Source organism: Petromyzon marinus, chromosome 84 (assembly GCF_048934315.1).
Source record: "Petromyzon marinus isolate PM22_M1 ecotype Great Lakes invasive population chromosome 84, UKy_Petmar_22M1.pri1.0, whole genome shotgun sequence".
Lineage (NCBI taxonomy): Eukaryota > Metazoa > Chordata > Hyperoartia > Petromyzontiformes > Petromyzontidae > Petromyzon > Petromyzon marinus.
Window position 1 is genome coordinate 1,546,818 of NC_133749.1, and position 21,940 is coordinate 1,568,757.

General features: G+C 55.0%; 1 protein-coding gene across 4 annotated transcripts in view; it reads left to right on the plus strand.

Annotated features, from left to right (window-relative positions):
• Positions 1-201: 201 nt before the first annotated feature.
• The window catches only part of DDX51 (DEAD-box helicase 51), an 82,355-nt gene continuing 60,616 nt past the window's right edge, over positions 202-21,940 (plus strand). Inside the window, exons 1-7 of one of the 4 annotated variants that reach the window (XM_076057714.1) lie at positions 202-423; positions 1,085-1,161; positions 8,248-8,495; positions 13,050-13,204; positions 15,980-16,130; positions 18,441-18,586; positions 20,191-20,262. In XM_076057714.1, the coding sequence (XP_075913829.1) occupies positions 1,139-1,161; positions 8,248-8,495; positions 13,050-13,204; positions 15,980-16,130; positions 18,441-18,586; positions 20,191-20,262 (795 nt within the window). In that variant the 5' untranslated portion in view covers positions 202-423; positions 1,085-1,138. Of the gene's footprint in view, positions 424-1,070; positions 1,162-8,247; positions 8,496-13,049; positions 13,205-15,979; positions 16,131-18,440; positions 18,587-20,190; positions 20,263-21,940 lie in introns of all 4 variants that reach the window. The other 3 variants (XM_076057716.1, XM_076057713.1, XM_076057715.1) reach the window with 3 other exon arrangements.

Sequence of the window (21,940 nt, forward strand, 5' to 3'; positions counted from 1 at the left end):
TATACTCATAGAGACCCACAGAGACTCATAGAGACCCACAGAGACTCATAGAGACCCACAGAGACTCATAGAGACCTGCCACCGTGCCGGGGGGGGGGTGGTTGTTGTACGACGCGATGACGTCACCGCGCCGGGATTTTTTCACGTACGATGCTCCGATGACGTCACCGCGCCCGGTTTTTACGTACGGCGCGGTGACGTCACCGCGTCGAGGGTTTCGTTGCACGACGCGGTGACGTCACTACGTCGCCGGTTTCTCCTCACCCGCGGTTTTTAAGTGAAGCTTCGCGGTCGGCGTTTTATCGAATTAATTTATCGACAATTTAGCAGCGGGTTTCGTTAAAATTTTATTTTTATCCAGTCTCTGGCGATCGTCCGTCTGCGTGACTCGCCTTCAGGGTTACGCGGGACTCCCTTGAGGGGGTGAGTGGTGCGGTCGGTGGGGTTGAGGGTTTGGGTGCGAGAGAGACTAGGAAAGGCCTTAGGGCTCGTTCAGGCCTAGTTCAGGTTGTGGTGCGGTCAGTGGGGTTGAGGGTTTTGGGGCGAGAGAAGCTAGGAAAGGCCCTAGGGCTCGTTCAGGCCTAGTCCAGGTTGTGGTGCGGTCAGTGGGGTTGAGGGTTTGGGGGCGACAGAAGCTAGGAAAGGACCTAGGGCTCGTTCAGGCCGAGTTCAGATTGTGGTGCGGTCGGTGGGGTTGAGGGTTTTGGGGCGAGAGAGACTAGGAAAGGACCTAGGGCTCGTTCAGGCCGAGTTCATATTGTGGTGCGGTCGGTGGGGTTGAGGGTTTTGGGGCGAGAGAGACTAGGAAAGGCCCTAGGGCTCGTTCAGGCCTAGTCCAGGTTGTGGTGGGGTTGAGGGTTTGGGGGCGAGAGACTAGGAAAGGCCCTAGGGCTCGTTCAGGCCTAGTTCATGTGGTGGTGTGGTCGGTGGGGTTGAGGGTTTTGGGGCGAGAGAGACTAGGAAAGGCCCTAGGGCTCGTTTAGGCCTTTGCTCGGCAGTAAATATAAAGTGTTCAGTTAATTTTGTTTTCAAAGTTTGTTACCTTTTTTGTGTTCGTATCTTCCCCTGAGGGGGGTTTTAAAAGGTCTCGGAGAGATTGTCCCCGTTCGTCGCGGTCCACGCTGCCTTTGGCAAAGGAATGGCGCTGTTCCCAGTGAAAAGGTACACGTGGTGGTGGTAGACACGTGTGTAACTGTGTTTACATTCACACACTCACATACACATATGTTTACATACACACACATATACATACACACATGTTTACATACACACATACATACATGTTTACATACACACATATACATACACACGTTTGCATACACACTCACATACACACATGTTTACATACAACAACAACCGCCATTCGCCACTAAGTGGCGGTGACGTCACCACGTTGCTTGTGCCAGGCCATGTGCACCTTGAGGCCACGTGAAGTGTCGAACACCCGCGGGCAGGAGGTCACGGGGCAGACCCAGCAGGTGCCACGGGTCGACTGACTGAGATGACTGGCTGATGCACCACCTGTGCCCCCCTACTGTGCCAACCTGCTGTGCTTTAGCCACCCGGCGCTCCGCTCGTTGTTGTGAGCGTCGCTCCTCCGCCCTCCGTTGTTGTTGGAGGGCGACTGCCTCCAACTGCCCAGTAGCGTCCTTCACGAGCCTCCTCCACAGAGGCCGATCTTGACAACGCTGGTACCAGTCATCGGCAAGTCCACTCAGCTCCACGTCCTCCTGTACCACATCACTCCATCTCTTCTCTAGCCCGTGCCGCGCCCGCTTAGCCCCCTCAATCCGGCCGAACAAAAGCTGTTTCGGCATGCGGTGGCTGGGCATGCGGGCTACATGACCCAGCCATCGCAGCCTTGCCCGCCGGAGGAGCTCACCGATGGGACCTTGCCCAGATCTTTCAAGGATTTGTGAGCTCCTCACACAATCCAGCCTGGTTAAACCCAGGATGCATCGTAGGCAGGCCAGCCTAAATGTTTCTAACCGGCGAAGATGTTCCATTAGGGGGGTCCACGTTTCGCAAGCGTAGAAAAGAGAGGGAATGACCGTGGCCGAGAAGACCTGAAGCTTAGTGCGGAGCGACAGACCAGGTAGCTTCCACACAGCGTTACGCAACCGATGAAAATATATTGCCGCTCGACTGACACATACACACATGTATACATACTCTCACATACACACGTACATGTATACATTCATACTATACATACATACACACACATATATACAAAGACAATGAGCCCCCGTGTAGCCTGTAACAGACTGTAGGGGCAAGTGCTGTTAGCGAGCAACAGGCACGGCACACGAGGGGGTGGGTGGCCAGCACCACGCCCGACCGCCTTTGTCTCCCCATTTGAGGCTGAGTCGACTTAGGGGAGGCCCGGGACCGGTTCGTCACCGGTGTTGACCGTCAGCGGGAATCGAACTCGGGTCGCTGGGTTCGTAGTGCAGCGCGCTAACCTCTACACTACCGCTCCCCACGTATATATACACACATTCATATATCAGTCTGGCTGTGTGAGTGAGTCTATGGGTCTCTGTGTGAGTCTGTGGGTCTCTGTGTGAGTTAGTCTGTGGGTCTCTGTGTGAGTGAGTCTGTGGGTCTCTGTGTGAGTGAGTCTATGGGTCTCTGTGTGAGTAGTCTATGGGTCTCTGTGTGAGTGAGTCTGTGGGTCTCTGTGTGAGTGAGTCTGTGGGTCTCTGTGTGAGTCTATGGGTCTCTGTGTGAGTGAGTCTATGGCTCTCTGTGTGAGTGATTCTATGGGTCTCTGTGTGAGTAAGTCTATGGCTCTCTGTGAGTGAGTCTATGGCTCTCTGTGTGAGTGAGTCTATGGGTCTCTGTGTGAGTGAGTCTATGGCTCTCTGTGTGAGTCTATGGGTCTCTGTGTGAGTGAGTCTATGGCTCTCTGTGTGAGTGAGTCTATGGGTCTCTGTGTGAGTGAGTCTATGGCTCTCTGTATGAGTGAGTCTATGGCTCTCTGTGTGAGTGAGTCTATGGCTCTCTGTGTGAGTGAGTCTATGGCTCTCTGTGTGAGTGAGTCTTGGGCTCTCTGTGTGAGTGAGTCTATGGCTCTCTGTGTGAGTGATTCTATGGGTCTCTGTGTGAGTGAGTCTATGGCTCTCTGTGTGAGTGAGTCTATGGGTCTCTGTGTGAGTGAGTCTATGGGTCTCTATGTGTGAGTGAGTCTATCGGTCTCTGTGTGAGTGAGTCTATGGCTGTCTGTGTGAGTGAGTCTATGGGTCTCTGTGTGAGTGAGTTCATGGGTCTCTGTGTGAGTGAGTCTGTGGGTCTCTGTGTGAGTCTATGGGTCTCTGTGTGAGTGAGTCTATGGGTCTCTGTGTGAGTGAGTCTATGGGTCTCTGTGTGAGTGAGTCTATGGGTCTCTGTGTGAGTAGTCTATGCGTCTCTGTGTCAGTAGTGTATGGGTCTCTGTGTGAGTGAGTCTATGGGTCTCTGTGTGAGTGAGTCTATGGGTCTCTGTGTGTGAGTGAGTCTATGGCTCTCTGTGTGAGTGAGTCTATGGCTCTCTGTGTGAGTGAGTCTACGGCTCTCTGTGTGAGTGAGTCTATGGCTCTCTGTGTGAGTGAGTCTATGGGTCTCTGTGTGAGTGAGTCTATGGCTCTCTGTGTGAGTGAGTCTATGGGTCTCTGTGTGAGTGAGTCTATGGCTCTCTGTGTGAGTGAGTCTATGGCTCTCTGTGTGAGTGAGTCTATGGCTCTCTGTGTGAGTGAGTCTATGGCTCTCTGTGTGAGTAGTCTATGGGTCTCTGTGTGAGTGAGTCTGTGGGTCTCTGTGTGAGTGAGTCTGTGGGTCTCTGTGTGAGTCTATGGGTCTCTGTGTGAGTGAGTCTATGGCTCTCTGTGTGAGTGATTCTATGGGTCTCTGTGTGAGTAAGTCTATGGCTCTCTGTGTGAGTGAGTCTATGGCTCTCTGTGTGAGTGAGTCTATGGCTCTTTGTGCGAGTGAGTCTATGGGTCTCTGTGTGAGTGAGTCTATGGCTCTCTGTGTGAGTCTATGGGTCTCTGTGTGAGTGAGTCTATGGCTCTCTGTGTGAGTGAGTCTATGGGTCTCTGTGTGAGTGAGTCTATGGCTCTCTGTGTGAGTGAGTCTATGGCTCTCTGTGTGAGTGAGTCTATGGGTCTCTGTGTGAGTGAGTCTATGGCTCTCTGTGTGAGTGAGTCTATGGCTCTCTGTGTGAGTGAGTCTATGGCTCTCTGTGTGAGTGATTCTATGGGTCTCTGTGTGAGTGAGTCTATGGCTCTCTGTGTGAGTGAGTCTATGGGTCTCTGTGTGAGTGAGTCTATGGGTCTCTATGTGTGAGTGAGTCTATCGGTCTCTGTGTGAGTGAGTCTATGGCTGTCTGTGTGAGTGAGTCTATGGGTCTCTGTGTGAGTGAGTTCATGGGTCTCTGTGTGAGTGAGTCTGTGGGTCTCTGTGTGAGTCTATGGGTCTCTGTGTGAGTGAGTCTATGGGTCTCTGTGTGAGTGAGTCTATGGGTCTCTGTGTGAGTGAGTCTATGGGTCTCTGTGTGAGTAGTCTATGCGTCTCTGTGTCAGTAGTGTATGGGTCTCTGTGTGAGTGAGTCTATGGGTCTCTGTGTGAGTGAGTCTATGGGTCTCTGTGTGTGAGTGAGTCTATGGCTCTCTGTGTGAGTGAGTCTATGGCTCTCTGTGTGAGTGAGTCTATGGCTCTCTGTGTGAGTGAGTCTATGGCTCTCTGTGTGAGTGAGTCTATGGCTCTCTGTGTGAGTGAGTCTATGGCTCTCTGTGTGAGTGAGTCTATGGCTCTCTGTGTGAGTGAGTCTATGGGTCTCTGTGTGTGAGTGAGTCTATGGCTCTCTGTGTGAGTGAGTCTATGGGTCTCTATGTGTGAGTGAGTCTATCGGTCTCTGTGTGAGTGAGTCTATGGCTGTCTGTGTGAGTGAGTCTATGGGTCTCTGTGTGAGTGAGTTCATGGGTCTCTGTGTGAGTGAGTCTGTGGGTCTCTGTGTGAGTCTATGGGTCTCTGTGTGAGTGAGTCTATGGGTCTCTGTGTGAGTGAGTCTATGGGTCTCTGTGTGAGTGAGTCTATGGGTCTCTGTGTGAGTAGTCTATGCGTCTCTGTGTCAGTAGTGTATGGGTCTCTGTGTGAGTGAGTCTATGGGTCTCTGTGTGAGTGAGTCTATGGGTCTCTGTGTGTGAGTGAGTCTATGGCTCTCTGTGTGAGTGAGTCTATGGCTCTCTGTGTGAGTGAGTCTATGGCTCTCTGTGTGAGTGAGTCTATGGCTCTCTGTGTGAGTGAGTCTATGGCTCTCTGTGTGAGTGAGTCTATGGCTCTCTGTGTGAGTGAGTCTATGGCTCTCTGTGTGAGTGAGTCTATGGCTCTCTGTGTGAGTGAGTCTATGGCTCTCTGTGTGAGTGAATCTATGGGTCTCTGTGTGAGTCTATGGGTCTGTGTGAGTCTATGGCTCTCTGTGTGACTGAGTCTATGACTCTCTGTGTGAGTTTATGGGTCTCTGTGTGAGTCTATGGCTCTCTGTGTGACTGAGTCTATGGCTCTCTGTGTGAGTGAGTCTACGGCTCTCTGTGTGAGTGAGTCTATGGCTCTCTGTGTGAGTGAGTCTATGGGTCTCTGTGTGAGTGAGTCTATGGCTCTCTGTGTGAGTGAGTCTATGGGTCTCTGTGTGAGTGAGTCTATGGCTCTCTGTGTGAGTGAGTCTATGGCTCTCTGTGTGAGTGAGTCTATGGCTCTCTGTGTGAGTGAGTCTATGGCTCTCTGTGTGAGTGAGTCTATGGCTCTCTGTGTGAGTGAGTCTATGGCTCTCTGTGTGAGTGAATCTATGGCTCTTTGTGTGAGTGAGTCTATGGCTCTCTGTGTGAGTGAGTCTATGGCTCTCTGTGTGAGTGAGTCTATGGCTCTCTGTGTGAGTGAGTCTATGGCTCTCTGTGTGAGTGAGTCTATGGCTCTATGTGTGAGTAAGTCTATGGCTCTATGTGTGAGTAAGTCTATGGCTCTCTGTGTGAGTAAGTCTATGGCTCTCTGTGTGAGTGAGTCTATGGCTCTCTGTGTGAGTGAGTCTATGGCTCTCTGTGTGAGTGAGTCTATGGCTCTCTGTGTGAGTGAGTCTATGGCTCTCTGTGTGAGTGAGTCTATGGCTCTCTGTGTGAGTGATTCTATGGGTCTCTGTGTGAGGGATTGTATGGGTCTCCGTGTGAGTGAGTCTATGGCTGTCTGTGTGAGTGAGTCTATGGCTCTCTGTGTGAGTGAGTCTATGGCTGTCTGTGTGAGTGAGTCTATGGCTCTCTGTGTGAGTGAGTCTATGGCTCTCTGTGTGAGTGAGTCTATGGCTCTCTGTGTGAGTGAGTCTATGGCTCTCTGTGTGAGTGAGTCTATGGCTCTCTGTTTGAGTGAGTATGGGTCTCTGTGTGAGTGAGTCTATGGCTCTCTGTGTGAGTGAGTCTATGGCTCTCTGGGTGAGTGAGTCTATGGCTCTCTGTGTGAGTCTATGGCTCTCTGTGTGAGTGAGTCTATGGCTCTCTGTGTGAGTGAGTCTATGGCTCTCTGTGTGAGTGAGTCTATGGCTCTCTGTGTTAGTGAGTCTATGGCTCTCTGTGTGAGTGAGTCTATGGCTCTCTGTGTGAGTGAATCTATGGGTCTCTGTGTGAGTCTATGGGTCTCTGTGTGAGTCTATGGCCCTCTGTGTGACTGAGTCTATGGCTCTCTGTGTGAGTTTATGGGTCTCTGTGTGAGTCTATGGCTCTCTGTGTGACTGAGTCTATGGCTCTCTGTGTGAGTCTATGGGTCTCTGAGTGAGTCTATGGCTCTCTGTGTGAGTGAGTCTATGGCTCTCTGTGTGAGTGAGTCTATGGCTCTCTGTGTGAGTGAGTCTATGGGTCTCTGTGTGAGTGAGTCTATAGCTCTCTGTGTGAGTGAGTCTATGGCTCTCTGTGTGAGTGAGTCTATGGGTCTCTGTGTGAGTGAGTCTATGGCTCTCTGTGTGAGTGAGTCTATGGCTCTCTGTGTGAGTGAGTCTATGGCTCTCTGTGTGAGTGAGTCTATGGGTCTCTGTGCGAGTGAGTCTATGGCTCTCTGTGTGAGTGAGTCTACGGCTCTCTGTGTGAGTGAGTCTATGGCTCTCTGTGTGAGTGAGTCTATGGCTCTCTGTGTGAGTGAGTCTATGGCTCTCTGTGTGAGTGAATCTATGGGTCTCTGTGTGAGTCTATGGGTCTCTGTGTGAGTCTATGGCCCTCTGTGTGACTGAGTCTATGGCTCTCTGTGTGAGTTTATGGGTCTCTGTGTGAGTCTATGGCTCTCTGTGTGACTGAGTCTATGGCTCTCTGTGTGAGTCTATGGGTCTCTGAGTGAGTCTATGGCTCTCTGTGTGAGTGAGTCTATGGCTCTCTGTGTGAGTGAGTCTATGGCTCTATGTGTGAGTGAGTCTATGGCTCTCTGTGTGAGTGAGTCTATGGCTGTCTGTGTGAGTGAGTCTATGGCTCTCTGTGTGAGTGAGTCTATGGCTCTCTTGAGTGAGTCTATGGCTCTCTGTGTGAGTGAGTCTATGGCTCTCTGTGTGAGTGAGTCTATGGCTCTCTGTGTGAGTGAGTCTATGGCTCTCTGTGTGAGTGAGTCTATGGCTCTCTGTGTGAGTGAGTCTATGGCTCTCTGTGTGAGTGAGTCTATGGCTCTCTGTGTGAGTGAGTCTATGGCTCTCTGTGTGAGTGAGTCTATGGCTCTCTGTGTGAGTGAGTCTATGGGTCTCTGTGTGAGTGAGTCTATGGCTCTCTGTGTGAGTGAGTCTATGGCTCTCTGTGTGAGTGAGTCTATGGCTCTCTGTGTGAGTGAGTCTATGGCTCTCTGTGTGAGTGAGTCTATGGGTCTCTGTGTGAGTGAGTCTATGGCTCTCTGTGTGAGTGAGTCTATGGCTCTCTGTGTGAGTGAGTCTATGGCTCTCTGTGTGAGTGAGTCTATGGCTCTGTGTGTGAGTGAGTCTATGGCTCTCTGTGTGAGTGAGTCTATGGCTCTCTGTGTGAGTGAGTCTATGGCTCTCTGTGTGAGTGAGTCTATGGCTCTCTGTGTGAGTGAATCTATGGGTCTCTGTGTGAGTCTATGGGTCTCTGTGTGAGTCTATGGCTCTCTGTGTGAGTGAGTCTATGGCTCTCTGTGTGACTGAGTCTACGGCTCTCTGTGTGAGTGAGTCTACGGCTACAAATGTCTCCCCCACCCTGCCACCCCCCCCCCCCCCCCCCCACTGCCCTCCCTCAGGTTTCTGGGCGATGAGGAGGAGGCTGATGTTGGGCACGGGGAAGGCAGCGACGGCCGCGCCCGGCTGATTCTGCGTAGGTTGAACGAGGGGGCGGCGGCTGCGGTGGCTGGCGGCGGTGTGGACGGGCACCACCCCGCCAAGGAGCCGCGGACGCCTCAAGCCCCGGATCCTTCGAGCCACGGGGGGCAACCGAGGCCCTCGAGGAAATGGAAAGGTGACGCTGAGGGTGACGGCCTTGTCGGTGTGGGTGAGTGGGGTTCACGATGGCCGTGTGAGTGAGTGAGTGAGTGGGGTTCACGTTGGCCGTGTGGGTGAGTGAGTGAGTGGGGTTCACGATGGCCGTGTGAGTGAGTGAGTGAGTGGGGTTCACGATGGCCGTGTGAGTGAGTGAGTGAGTGGGGTTCACGTTGGCCGTGTGAGTGAGTGAGTGGGGTTCACGATGGCCGTGTGAGTGAGTGAGTGAGTGGGGTTCACGATGGCCGTGTGAGTGAGTGAGTGAGTGGGGTTCACGATGGCCGTGTGAGTGAGTGAGTGGGGTTCACGATGGCCGTGTGAGTGAGTGAGTGGGGTTCACGATGGCCGTGTGAGTGAGTGAGTGGGGTTCACGATGGCCGTGTGAGTGAGTGAGTGGGGTTCACGATGGCCGTGTGAGTGAGTGAGTGGGGTTCACGATGGCCGTGTGAGTGAGTGAGTGGGGTTCACGATGGCCGTGTGAGTGAGTGAGTGGGGTTCACGTTGGCCGTGTGAGTGAGTGGGGTTCACGATGGCCGTGTGAGTGAGTGAGTGAGTGGGGTTCACGATGGTCGTGTGAGTGAGTGAGTGGGGTTCACGATGGCCGTGTGAGTGAGTGAGTGAGTGGGGTTCACGATGGCCGTGTGAGTGAGTGAGTGAGTGGGGTTCACGATGGCCGTGTGAGTGAGTGAGTGAGTGGGGTTCACGATGGACGTGTGAGTGAGTGAGTGGGGTTCACGATGGCCGTGTGAGTGAGTGAGTGGGGTTCACGATGGCCGTGTGAGTGAGTGAGTGAGTGGGGTTCACGATGGCCGTGTGAGTGAGTGAGTGGGTGGGGTTCACGATGGCCGTGTGAGTGAGTGAGTGAGTGGGGTTCACGATGGCCGTGTGAGTGAGTGAGTGGGTGGGGTTCACGATGGCCGTGTGAGTGAGTGAGTGGGGTTCACGATGGCCGTGTGAGTGAGTGGGTGAGTGGGGTTCACGATGGCCGTGTGAGTGAGTGAGTGAGTGGGGTTCACGATGGCCGTGTGAGTGAGTGAGTGAGTGGGGTTCACGATGGATGTGTGTGTGAGTGAGTGGGGTTCACGATGGCCGTGTGAGTGAGTGAGTGAGTGGGGTTCACGATGGCCGTGTGAGTGAGTGAGTGAGTGGGGTTCACAATGGCCGTGTGAGTGAGTGAGTGAGTGGGGTTCACGATGGCCGTGTGAGTGAGTGGGTGAGTGGGGTTCACGATGGCCGTGTGAGTGAGTGAGTGGGGTTCACGTTGGCCGTGTGAGTGAGTGAGTGGGGTTCACGATGGCCGTGTGGGTGAGTGAGTGAGTGGGGTTCACGATGGCCGTGTGGGTGAGTGAGTGAGTGGGGTTCACGATGGCTGTGTGAGTGAGTGAGTGAGTGGGGTTCACGATGGCCGTGTGAGTGAGTGAGTGAGTGGGGTTCACGATGGCCGTGTGAGTGAGTGAGTGGGGTTCACGATGGCCGTGTGGGTGAGTGAGTGAGTGGGGTTCACGATGGCCGTGTGAGTGAGTGAGTGTGTGGGGTTCACGATGGCCGTGTGAGTGAGTGGGGTTCACGATGGCTGTGTGAGTGAGTGAGTGGGGTTCACGATGGCCGTGTGAGTGAGTGAGTGAGTGGGGTTCACGATGGCCGTGTGAGTGAGTGAGTGTGTGGGGTTCACGATGGCCGTGTGAGTGAGTGAGTGAGTGGGGTTCACGATGGCCGTGTGAGTGAGTGAGTGAGTGGGGTTCACGATGGCCGTGTGAGTGAGTGGGTGAGTGGGGTTCACGATGGCCGTGTGAGTGAGTGAGTGAGTGGGGTTCACGATGGACGTGTGAGTGAGTGAGTGGGGTTCACGATGGATGAGTGAGTGAGTGAGTGGGGTTCACGATGGCCGTGTGGGTGAGTGAGTGGGGTTCACGATGGCCGTGTGAGTGAGTGAGTGAGTGGGGTTCACGTTGGCCGTGTGAGTGAGTGAGTGAGTGGGGTTCGCGATGGCCGTGTGAGTGAGTGAGTGGGGTTCACGTTGGCCGTGTGAGTGAGTGAGTGGGGTTCACGTTGGCCGTGTGAGTGAGTGAGTGGGGTTCACGATGGCCATGTGAGTGGGTGGGGTTCACGATGGCCGTGTTAGTGAGTGAGTGAGTGGGGTTCACGATGGCCGTGTGAGAGAGTGAGTGAGTGGGGTTCACGATGGCCGTGTGAGTGAGTGAGTGAGTGGGGTTCACGATGGCCGTGTGAGTGAGTGAGTGAGTGGGGTTCGCGATGGCCGTGTGAGTGAGTGAGTGAGTGGGGTTCACGTTGGCCGTGTGAGTGGGTGGGGTTCACGATGGCCGTGTTAGTGAGTGAGTGAGTGGGGTTCACGATGGCCGTGTGAGTGAGTGAGTGAGTGGGGTTCACGATGGCCGTGTAAGTGAGTGAGTGGGGTTCACGATGGCCGTGTGAGTGAGTGAGTGGGGTTCACGATGGCCGTGTGTGTGAGTGAGTGGGGTTCACGTTGGCCGTGTGAGTGAGTGGGTGGGGTTCACGATGGCCGTGTGAGTGAGTGAGTGGGGTTCACGTTGGCCGTGTGAGTGAGTGAGTGAGTGGGGTTCGCGATGGCCGTGTGAGTGAGTGAGTGGGGTTCACGATGGCCGTGTGAGTGAGTGAGTGGGGTTCACGTTGGCCGTGTGAGTGAGTGAGTGGGGTTCACGTTGGCCGTGTGAGTGAGTGAGTGGGGTTCACGATGGCCGTGTGAGTGAGTGAGTGAGTGGGGTTCACGATGGCTGAGTGAGTGAGTGAGTGGGGTTCACGATGGCCGTGTGAGTGAGTGGGTGAGTGGGGTTCACGATGGCCGTGTGAGTGAGTGAGTGAGTGGGGTTCACGATGGCCGTGTGAGTGAGTGAGTGGGGTTCACGATGGCCGTGTGAGTGAGTGGGTGAGTGGGGTTCACGATGGCCGTGTGAGTGAGTGAGTGAGTGGGGTTCGCGATGGCCGTGTGAGTGAGTGAGTGGGGTTCACGATGGCCGTGTGAGTGAGTGAGTGAGTGGGGTTCACGATGGCTGTGTGAGTGAGTGGGTGAGTGAGGTTCACGATGGCCGTGTGAGTGAGTGAGTGAGTGGGGTTCACGATGGCCGTGTGAGTGAGTGAGTGAGTGGGGTTCACGATGGCCGTGTGAGTGAGTGAGTGGGGTTCACGATGGCCGTGTGAGTGAGTGAGTGGGGTTCACGATGGCCGTGTGAGTGAGTGAGTGAGTGGGGTTCACGATGGCCGTGTGAGTGAGTGAGTGAGTGGGGTTCACGTTGGCCGTGTGAGTGAGTGAGTGAGTGGGGTTCACGATGGCCGTGTGAGTGAGTGAGTGGGGTTCACGATGGCCGTGTGAGTGAGTGGGTGGGGTTCACGATGGCCGTGTGAGTGAGTGAGTGGGGTTCATGTTGGCCGTGTGAGTGAGTGAGTGAGTGGGGTTCACGATGGCCGTGTGAGTGAGTGAGTGAGTGGGGTTCACGATGGCCGTGTGAGTGAGTGGGGTTCACGATGGCTGTGTGAGTGAGTGAGTGAGTGGGGTTCACGTTGGCCGTGTGAGTGAGTGAGTGAGTGGGGTTCACGATGGCCGTGTGAGTGAGTGAGTGAGTGGGGTTCACGTTGGCCGTGTGAGTGAGTGGGTGAGTGGGGTTCACGATGGCCGTGTGAGTGAGTGAGTGGGGTTCACGATGGCCGTGTGAGTGAGTGAGTGAGGGGGGTTCACGATGGCCGTGTGAGTGAGTGAGTGAGTGGGGTTCACGATGGCCGTGTGAGTGAGTGAGTGAGTGGGGTTCACGATGGCCGTGTGAGTGAGTGAGTGAGTGGGGTTCACGATGGCCGTGTGAGTGAGTGAGTGGGGTTCACGATGGCCGTGTGAGTGAGTGAGTGGGGTTCACGATGGCCGTGTGAGTGAGTGAGTGAGTGGGGTTCACGATGGCCGTGTGAGTGAGTGAGTGGGGTTCACGTTGGCCGTGTGAGTGAGTGAGTGGGGTTCACGTTGGCCGTGTGAGTGAGTGAGTGGGGTTCACGTTGGCCGTGTGAGTGAGTGGGTGGGGTTCACGATGGCTGTGTGAGTGAGTGAGTGGGTGGGGTTCACGTTGGCTGTGTGAGTGAGTGAGTGAGTGGGGTTCACGATGGCCGTGTGAGTGAGTGGGTGGGGTTCACGATGGCCGTGTGAGTGAGTGAGTGAGTGGGGTTCACGATGGACGTGTGAGTGAGTGGGTGGGGTTCATGTTGGCCGTGTGAGTGAGTGAGTGGGGTTCACGATGGCCGTGTGAGTGAGTGGGTGAGTGAGTGGGGTTCACGATGGCCGTGTGAGTGAGTGAGTGAGTGGGGTTCACGATGGCCGTGTGAGTGAGTGAGTGGGGTTCACGATGGCCGTGTGAGTGAGTGAGTGAGTGGGGTTCACGATGGCCGTGTGGGTGAGTGAGTGAGTGGGGTTCATGTTGGCCGTGTGAGTGAGTGAGTGGGGTTCACGATGGCCGTGTGAGTGAGTGAGTGTGTGGGGTTCACGATGGCCTTGTCAGTGCGTCTGTTGCAGTCTCCCTCTTCGTGGCGTCTTAATCATTTTCTCCTGCAGGTCGCCACGGCGACGACGCCCCGGAGGCGGTTGCCGCGGCGACGGAGCCGGTTGCCGCGGCGACGACGAAGCCGGTTGCCGTGGCGACGAAAGCGACTGCCGGGTCGACGTTCACGGTGCTTGCGGACGTCGGCAAGAAGACAGCCAAAGCCAAGGTGCCCGGACGAAGACACGGCCATCGTGAACCCACCCACCCACACGGCCATCGTGAACCCACCCACCCACACGGCCATCGTGAACCCACCCACCCACACGGCCATCGTGAACCCACCCACCCACACGGCCATCGTGAACCCACCCACCCACACGGCCATCGTGAACCCACCCACCCACACGGCCATCGTGAACCCCACCCACACGGCCATCGTGAACCCACCCACCCACACGGCCATCGTGAACCCACCCACCACACGGCCATCGTGAACCCACCCACCACACGGCCATCGTCAACCCACCCACCACACGGCCATCGTGAACCCACCCACCCACACGGCCATCGTGAACCCACCCACCCACACGGCCATCGTGAACCCACCCACCCACACGGCCATCGTGAACCCACCCACCCACACGGCCATCGTGAACCCACCCACCACACGGCCATCGTGAACCCACCCACCCACACGGCCATCGTGAACCCACCCACCCACACGGCCATCGTGAACCCACCCACCCACACGGCCATCGTGAACCCACCCACCCACACGGCCATCGTGAACCCACCCACCACACACGGCCATCGTGAACCCACCCACCCACACGGCCATCGTGAACCCACCCACCCACACGGCCATCGTGAACCCACCCACCCACACGGCCATCGTGAACCCACCCACCCACACGGCCATCGTTAACCCACCCACCCACACGGCCATCGTGAACCCACCCACCCACACGGCCATCGTGAACCCACCCACCCACACGGCCATCGTGAACCCACCCACCCACACGGCCATCGTGAACCCACCCACCCACACGGCCATCGTGAACCCACCCACCCACACGGCCATCGTGAACCCACCCACCCACACGGCCATCGTGAACCCACCCACCCACACGGCCATCGTGAACCCACCCACCCACACGGCCATCGTGAACCCACCCACCCACACGGCCATCGTGAACCCACCCACCCACACGGCCATCGTGAACCCACCCACCACACGGCCATCGTGAACCCACCCACCACACGGCCATCGTGAACCCACCCACCCACACGGCCATCGTGAACCCACCCACCCACACGGCCATCGTGAACCCCACCCACCCACACGGCCATCGTGAACCCACCCACCACACACGGCCATCGTGAACCCACCCACCACACGGCCATTGTGAACCCACCCACCCACACGGCCATCGTGAACCCACCCACCCACACGGCCATCGTGAACCCACCCACCACACGGCCATCGTGAACCCACCCACCACACGGCCATCGTCAACCCACCCACCACACGGCCATCGTCAACCCACCCACACGGCCATCGTGAACCCACCCACCACACGGCCATCGTGAACCCACCCACCCACACGGCCATCGTGAACCCACCCACCACACGGCCATCGTGAACCCCACCCACCACACGGCCATCGTGAACCCACCCACCACACGACCATCGTGAACCCACCCACCACACGGCCATCTTGAACCCACCCACCACACGGCCATCGTGAACCCCACCCACCCACACGGCCATCGTGAACCCACCCACCACACGGCCATCGTGAACCCACACACCACACGACCATCGTGAACCCACCCACCACACGGCCATCTTGAACCCACCCACCACACGGCCATCGTGAACCCACCCACCACACGGCCATCGTGAACCCACCCACCACACGACCATCGTGAACCCACCCACCACACGGCCATCTTGAACCCACCCACCACACGGCCATCGTGAACCCCACCCACCCACACGGCCATCATGAACCCACCCACCACACGACCATCGTGAACCCACCCACCACACGACCATCGTGAACCCACCCACCACACGGCCATCTTGAACCCACCCACCACACGGCCATCGTGAACCCACCCACCACACGGCCATCATGAACCCACCCACCCACACGGCCATCGTGAACCCACCCACCACACGGCCATTGTGAACCCACCCACCACACGGCCATCGTGAACCCACCCACCACACGGCCATCGTGAACCCACCCACACGGCTGTAGTAAACCCACCCACCACACGGCCATCATGAACCCACCCACACGGCCATCGTGAACCCACCCACATGGCCAACCCACCCACACGGCCATCGTGAACCCACCCACCACACAGCCATCGTGAACCCACCCACCACACGGCCATTGTGAACCCACCCACCACACGGCCATCGTGAACCCCACCCACCACACGGCCATCGTGAACCCCACCCACCCACACGGCCATCGTGAACCCCACCCACCAACGGTCATCGTGAACCCCACCCACCACACCGCCATCGTGAACCCCACCCACACGGCCATCGTGAACCCCACCCACACGGCCATCGTGAACCCACCCACCACACTGCCATCGTGAACACAGAGACACGGCCATCGTGAACCCACCCACCACACGGCCATCGTGAACCCACCCACCACACTGCCATCGTGAACACAGAGACACGGCCATCGTGAACCCACCCACCACACGGCCATCGTGAACCCACCCACCACATGGCCATCGTGAACCCACCCACCCACACGGCCTTCATGAACCCACCCACACGGCCATCATGAACCCACCCACACGGCCATCGTGAACCCACCCACATGGCCAACCCACCCACACGGCCATCGTGAACCCACCCACCACACAGCCATCGTGAACCCCACCCACCACACGGCCATCGTGAACCCACCCACCACACGGCCATCGTGAACCCACCCACCCAACACGGCTGGAACCCGCCCTCCCCCAGGTGGACAGGGTGCTCCCCGATTGGCTGGCGAGGCCCCGCGTGGTGTCCCGCAGCATCCGCCACCGCTCCGTGCCGACCTCCGACCTCCCCTGGCTCCACCCGCGCCTGTACTCCAAGATGGCCGCCAACGGAATCCACAGCCTCTTCCCCGGTGAGGCCTCGCGCTCCGGACTAGTTCATTGGGGGGGGGGAGAGGGGGTGGTTTAGCAATGTTACCGCTTATTTTGTTAGCTGTAGCCAGAGGAGAACTGACCACCACCACCACCTCCATCAATCACCCTGTGTACGTGTGGTACAGTCCGCTTCCCAGGTGATCGCTGCAGTCTATTGGATGGCGCAGAGTGGGAGAGTTCATTCTGTATTCGGCGGGGGGGGTGGGGGGGGTTAAATTCAATGTAACCCCCCCTATTTTATTTGGTATCTTCCAAGCATTACCCATTCAATACCAATGGACGGATCCATTATACAACAAAATGGGGTGTTTTTGGGGGGGGGGGTAAATGTTGATTGTCTCAAGAACCCCACCAACCCCCCCCCCCTCCATCGTGTGCTTGTGGTACAGTCCAGGCCCCAAATGATCGCTGCAGTCTATTGGATGGTGCAGAGTGGGAGAGTTCATTCTGTATTCGGCGAGGGGATGGGGTTAAATTCAATGTAACCCCCCTATTTTATTTGGTATCTTCCAAGCATTACCCATTCAATACCAATGGACGGATCCATTATACAACAAAATGGGGTGTAGGGGGGGTGTATGTTGATTGTCTCAAGAACCCCCCCTCCATCGTGTGCTTGTGGTACAGTCCACTTCCCAGGTGATCGCTGCAGTCTATTGGATGGCGCAGAGTGGGAGAATTCATTCTGTATTCGGCATGGGGGGGTGTGGTGGGTGGGGTCAAATCAATGTAACCCCCCCTATTTTATTTGGTATCTTCCATCCATTACCCATTCATTCGGTACAAATGGACGCATCCATTATACAACAAAAAATAGGGGTGCGATGTGTTTTAATTGTTTAATTGAATGTGTTAAGTAACCCCCCCTTCCCGTCCTGCGTGTGTGGTACAGTCCAGGCCCAGGTGATCCCTGCTGTGCTGAAGGGGGCGGCGGAAGGGTTCAAATAAATGTAAACCCCCCCCCTCCCATTTGATTTGGTATCTTCCATCCATTACCCATTCATTCTGTGCAAATGGACGCATCCATTATACAACAAAACATGGGGGTGCGATGTGTTTTAATTGTTTAATTGAATGTGTTAAGTAACCCCCCCGTCCCCGTCTTGTGTGTGTGGTACAGTCCAGGCCCAGGTGATCCCTGCTGTGCTGGAGGGGGCAGCGGGAAGGTTCAAATAAATGTAAACCCCCCCCCCTCCCATTTGATTTGGTATCTTCCATCCATTACCCATTCATTCAGTACAAATGGACGCATCCATTATACAACAATCAATAGGGGTGCGATGTGTTTTAATTGTTTTAATTGTTTAATTGAATGTGTTAAGTAACCCCCCCCGTCTTGTGTGTGTGGTACAGTCCAGGCCCAGGTGATCCCTGCTGTGCTGAAGGGTGCGGCGGGAAGGTTCAAATAAATGTAAACCCCCCCTCCTCCCATTTGATTTGGTATCTTCCAACCATTACCCATTCATTCAGTGCAATTGGACGCATCCATTATACAACAATAAATAGGGGTGCGATGTGTTTTAATTGTTTTAATTGTTTAATTGAATGTGTTAAGTAACCCCTCCCCGTCTTTTGTGTGTGGTACAGTCCAGGCCCAGGTGATCCCTGCTGTGCTGGAGGGGGCTGCGGGGTTCTAATCAATGTAAACCCCCCCCCCCCTCCCATTTGATTTGGTATCTTCCAACCATTACCCATTCATTCAGTGCAAATGGACGCATCCATTATACAACAATCAATAGGGGTGCGATGTGTTTTAATTGTTTTAATTGTTTAATTGAATGTGTTAAGTAACCCCCCCCCGTCTTGTGTGTGTGGTACAGTCCAGGCCCAGGTGATCCCTGCTGTGCTGGAGGGGGCAGCGGGAGGGTTCAAATAAATGTAAACCCCCCCCCCCTCCCATTTGATTTGGTTTCTTCCATCCATTACCCATTCATTCAGTGCAAATGGACGCATCCATTATACAACAATCAATAGGGGTGCGATGTGTTTTAATTGTTTTAATTGTTTAATTGAATGTGTTAAGTAACCCCCCCCCGTCTTGTGTGTGTGGTACAGTCCAGGCCCAGGTGATCCCTGCTGTGCTGAAGGGGGCGGCGGGAGGGTTCAAATAAATGTAAACCCCCCCCCCTCCCATTTGATTTGGTTTCTTCCATCCATTACCCATTCATTCAGCACAAATGGACGCATCCATTATACAACAATCAATAGGGGTGCGATGTGTTTTAATTGTTTAATTGTTTAATTGAATGTGTTAAGGAACCCCCCCCCATCCTGTGTGTGTGGTACAGTCCAGGCCCAGGTGATCCCTGCTGTACTGGAGGGGGCAGCGGGAGGGTTCATTCTGGGGCGGGGGGGTCAGCGGCCCAGCGACATTTGCGTTTCCGCCCCCACGGGCAGCGGGAAGACCCTGGCCTTCGTCATCCCCATTGTGCAGGTGGGTGACGCATCAGCAGCAGCAGCATCATCATCAGCATCATCATCATCAGCATCATCATCAGCAGCAGCATCAACATCATCATCATCAGCGGCAGCAGCAGCAGCATCATCATCATCATCAGGAGAATCAGCAAGTGGCATTATCATCATTGGTAGCATCAGCAGGATCATCAGCATCATCATCAGCATCATCAGCAGCAGCAGCATCATCAGCGGCAGCAGCAGCATCTTTATCAGCAGCATCATCATCATCATCAGGAGAATCAGCAAGTGGCATTGTCATCATTGGTAGCATCAGCAGGATCATCAGCAGCATCGTCATCAGCAGTATCATCATCAGCAGCATTATCAGGATCAGCAGTAGCATCATCATCGGCAGCATTATCATCAGTGGCATCGTCAGCAGCAGCATTACCAGGATCATCAGCAGCATCATCATCAGCAGCATTACCAGGATCATCAGCAGCATCATCATCAGCAGCATCATCAGCAGCATTACCAGGATCATCATCAGCAGCATCATCAGCAGCATCATCAGCAGCATTACCAGGATCATCAGCAGCATCATCATCATCGGCAACAGCATCGCGTCCCACCGTGTCTCACCGTCTGTCTCACCGTGTGTCTCTCCGTGTCTCTCCGTGTGTGTGTCTCACCGTGTCTCACCGTGTGTCTCACCGTGTCTCACCGTGTGTCTCACCGTGTCTCTCCGTGTCTCTCCGTGTCCCACCGTGTGTCTCACCGTGTCTCACCGTGTCTCTCCGTGTCTCACCGTGTCTCACCGTGTGTCTCTGTGTCTCTCTGTGTCTCTCCGTGTCTAAGTGTGTCTCACCGTGTCTCACCGTGTGTCTCACCGTGTCTCTCCGTGTGTCTCTCCGTGTCTCACCGTGTGTCTCACCGTGTCTCTCTGTGTCTCACCGCGTGTCTCTCTGTGTCTCTCCGTGTCTCACCGTGTCTCAATGTGTCTCACTGTGTGTCTCACCGTGTGTCTCACCGTGTGTCCCACCGTGTCTCACCGTGTCTCACCGTGTGTCTCACCGTGTGTCTCACCGTGTGTCTCACTGTGTCTCACTGTGTGTCACCGTGTGTCTCACTGTGTCTCACCGTGTGTCTCACCGTGTGTCTCACCGTGTGTCTCACCGTGTGTCTCACCGTGTGTCTCTCCGTGTCTCTCCGTGTCTCACCGTGTGTCTCACCGTGTCTCACCGTGTGTCTCACCGCGTCTCTCACCGTGTGTCCCACCGTGTCTCACCGTGTCTCACCGTGTGTCTCACCGTGTGTCTCACCGTGTGTCTCACCGTGTGTCTCACTGGGTGTCTCACCGTGTCCCTCTGTGTCTCACTGTGTCTCACCGTGTGTCTCACCGTGTGTCTCACTGTGTCTCACTGTGTGTCACTGTGTCTCACCGTGTGTCTCACCGTGTGTCTCACCGTGTGTCTCACCGTGTCTCACCGTGTGTCTCACCGCGTCTCTCACCGTGTGTCTCACTGTGTGTCTGTCTGTGTCTCACCGTGTGTCTCACCGTGTCTCTCTGTGTCTCACCGTGTCTCTCTGTGTCTCTCTGTGTCTCCTTGTCTCTCCGTGTGTCCCACCGTGCCACAGCTCCTCATGGATCGTGCCGTGTGCCAGATCCGGGCGCTGGTTGTCTTGCCGACCAAGGAGCTGGCCCAGCAGGTGGGGACACGGACATCCTGTCTCAGTGTGTCTCAGAGTGTCTCAGTGTGTGTCTCAGAGTGTCTCAGTGTGTGTCTCAGAGTGTCTCAGTGTGTCTCAGTGTGTGTCTCAGAGTGTCTCAGTGTGTGTCTCAGAGTGTCTCAGTGTGTCTCAGTGTCTCAGTGTGTGGCTCAGAGTGTCTCAGTGTGTGTCTCAGTGTCTCAGAGTGTCTCAGAGTGTGTCTCAGTGTGTGTCTCAGTGTGTCTCAGTGTCTCAGTGTGTGTCTCAGAGTGTCTCAGTGTGTGTCTCAGAGTGTCTCAGAGTGTCTCAGTGTGTCTCAGTGTGTCTCAGTGTCTCAGTGTGTGTCTCAGTGTGTCTCAGTGTGTGTCTCAGTGTGTGTCTCAGTGTGTGTCTCAGTGTGTGTCTCAGTGTGTGTCTCAGTGTGTGTCTCAGTGTGTGTCTCAGTGTGTCTCAGTTTGTCTCAGAGTGTCTCAGAGTGTCTCAGTGTGTCTCAGAGTGTCTCAGAGTGTCTCAGAGTGTCTCAGTGTGTCTCAGAGTGTCTCAGTGTGTGTCTCAGAGTGTCTCAGTGTGTCTCAGTGTGTGTCTCAGAGTGTCTCAGTGTGTGTCTCAGTGTGTCTCAGTTTGTCTCAGTGTGTCTCAGAGTGTCTCAGAGTGTCTCAGTGAGTGTCTCAGAGTGTCTCAGAGTGTCTCAGTGTCTCAGTGTGTCTCAGTGTGTGTCTCAGAGTGTCTCAGTGTGTCTCAGTGTCTCAGAGTGTCTCAGTGTGTTTCAGTGTCTCAGTGTGTCTCAGTGTGTGTCTCAGAGTGTCTCAGAGTGTCTCAGTGTGTTTCAGTGTCTCAGTGTGTGTCTCAGTGTGTGTCTCAGTGTCTCAGTGTGTGTCTCAGAGTGTCTCAGTGTCTCCGTGTGTCTCAGTGTCTCAGTGTGTGTCTCAGTGTGTGTCTCAGAGTGTCTCAGTGTCTCAGTGTGTCTCAGTGTGTCTCAGTGTGTCTCAGTGTGTCTCAGTGTGTGTCTCAGTGTGTGTCTCAGTGTGTGTCTCAGTGTGTGTCTCAGTGTGTGTCTCAGTGTGTGTCTCAGTGTGTGTCTCAGTGTGTCTCAGTGTGTGTCTCAGTGTCTCAGTGAGTGTCTCAGTGTGTCTCAGTGTGTGTCTCAGTGTGTGTCTCAGTGTGTGTCTCAGTGTGTGTCTCAGTGTGTGTCTCAGTGTGTGTCTCAGTGTGTGTCTCAGAGTGTCTCAGTGTCTCAGTGTGTGTCTCAGTGTGTGTCTCAGTGTCTCAGTGTGTGTCTCAGTGTCTCAGTGTGTGTCTCAGTGTGTGTCTCAGTGTGTGTCTCAGAGTGTCTCAGTGTCTCAGTGTGTCTCAGTGTGTCTCAGTGTCTCAGTGTGTCTCAGTGTCTCAGTGTGTCTCAGTGTGTGTCTCAGTGTGTCTCAGTGTGTGTCTCAGTGTGTGTCTCAGTGTGTCTCAGTGTCTCAGAGTGTCTCAGTGTGTCTCAGTGTGTTTCAGTGTGTGTCTCAGTGTGTCTCAGTGTGTGTCTCAGTGTGTCTCAGTGTGTCTCAGAGTGTCTCAGTGTGTGTCTCAGTGTGTCTCAGTGTGTTTCAGTGTTTCTGTGTGTCTCAGTGTGTCTCAGAGTGTCTCAGTGTGTGTCTCAGTGTCTCAGTGTGTGTCTCAGTGTGTCTCAGTATGTCTC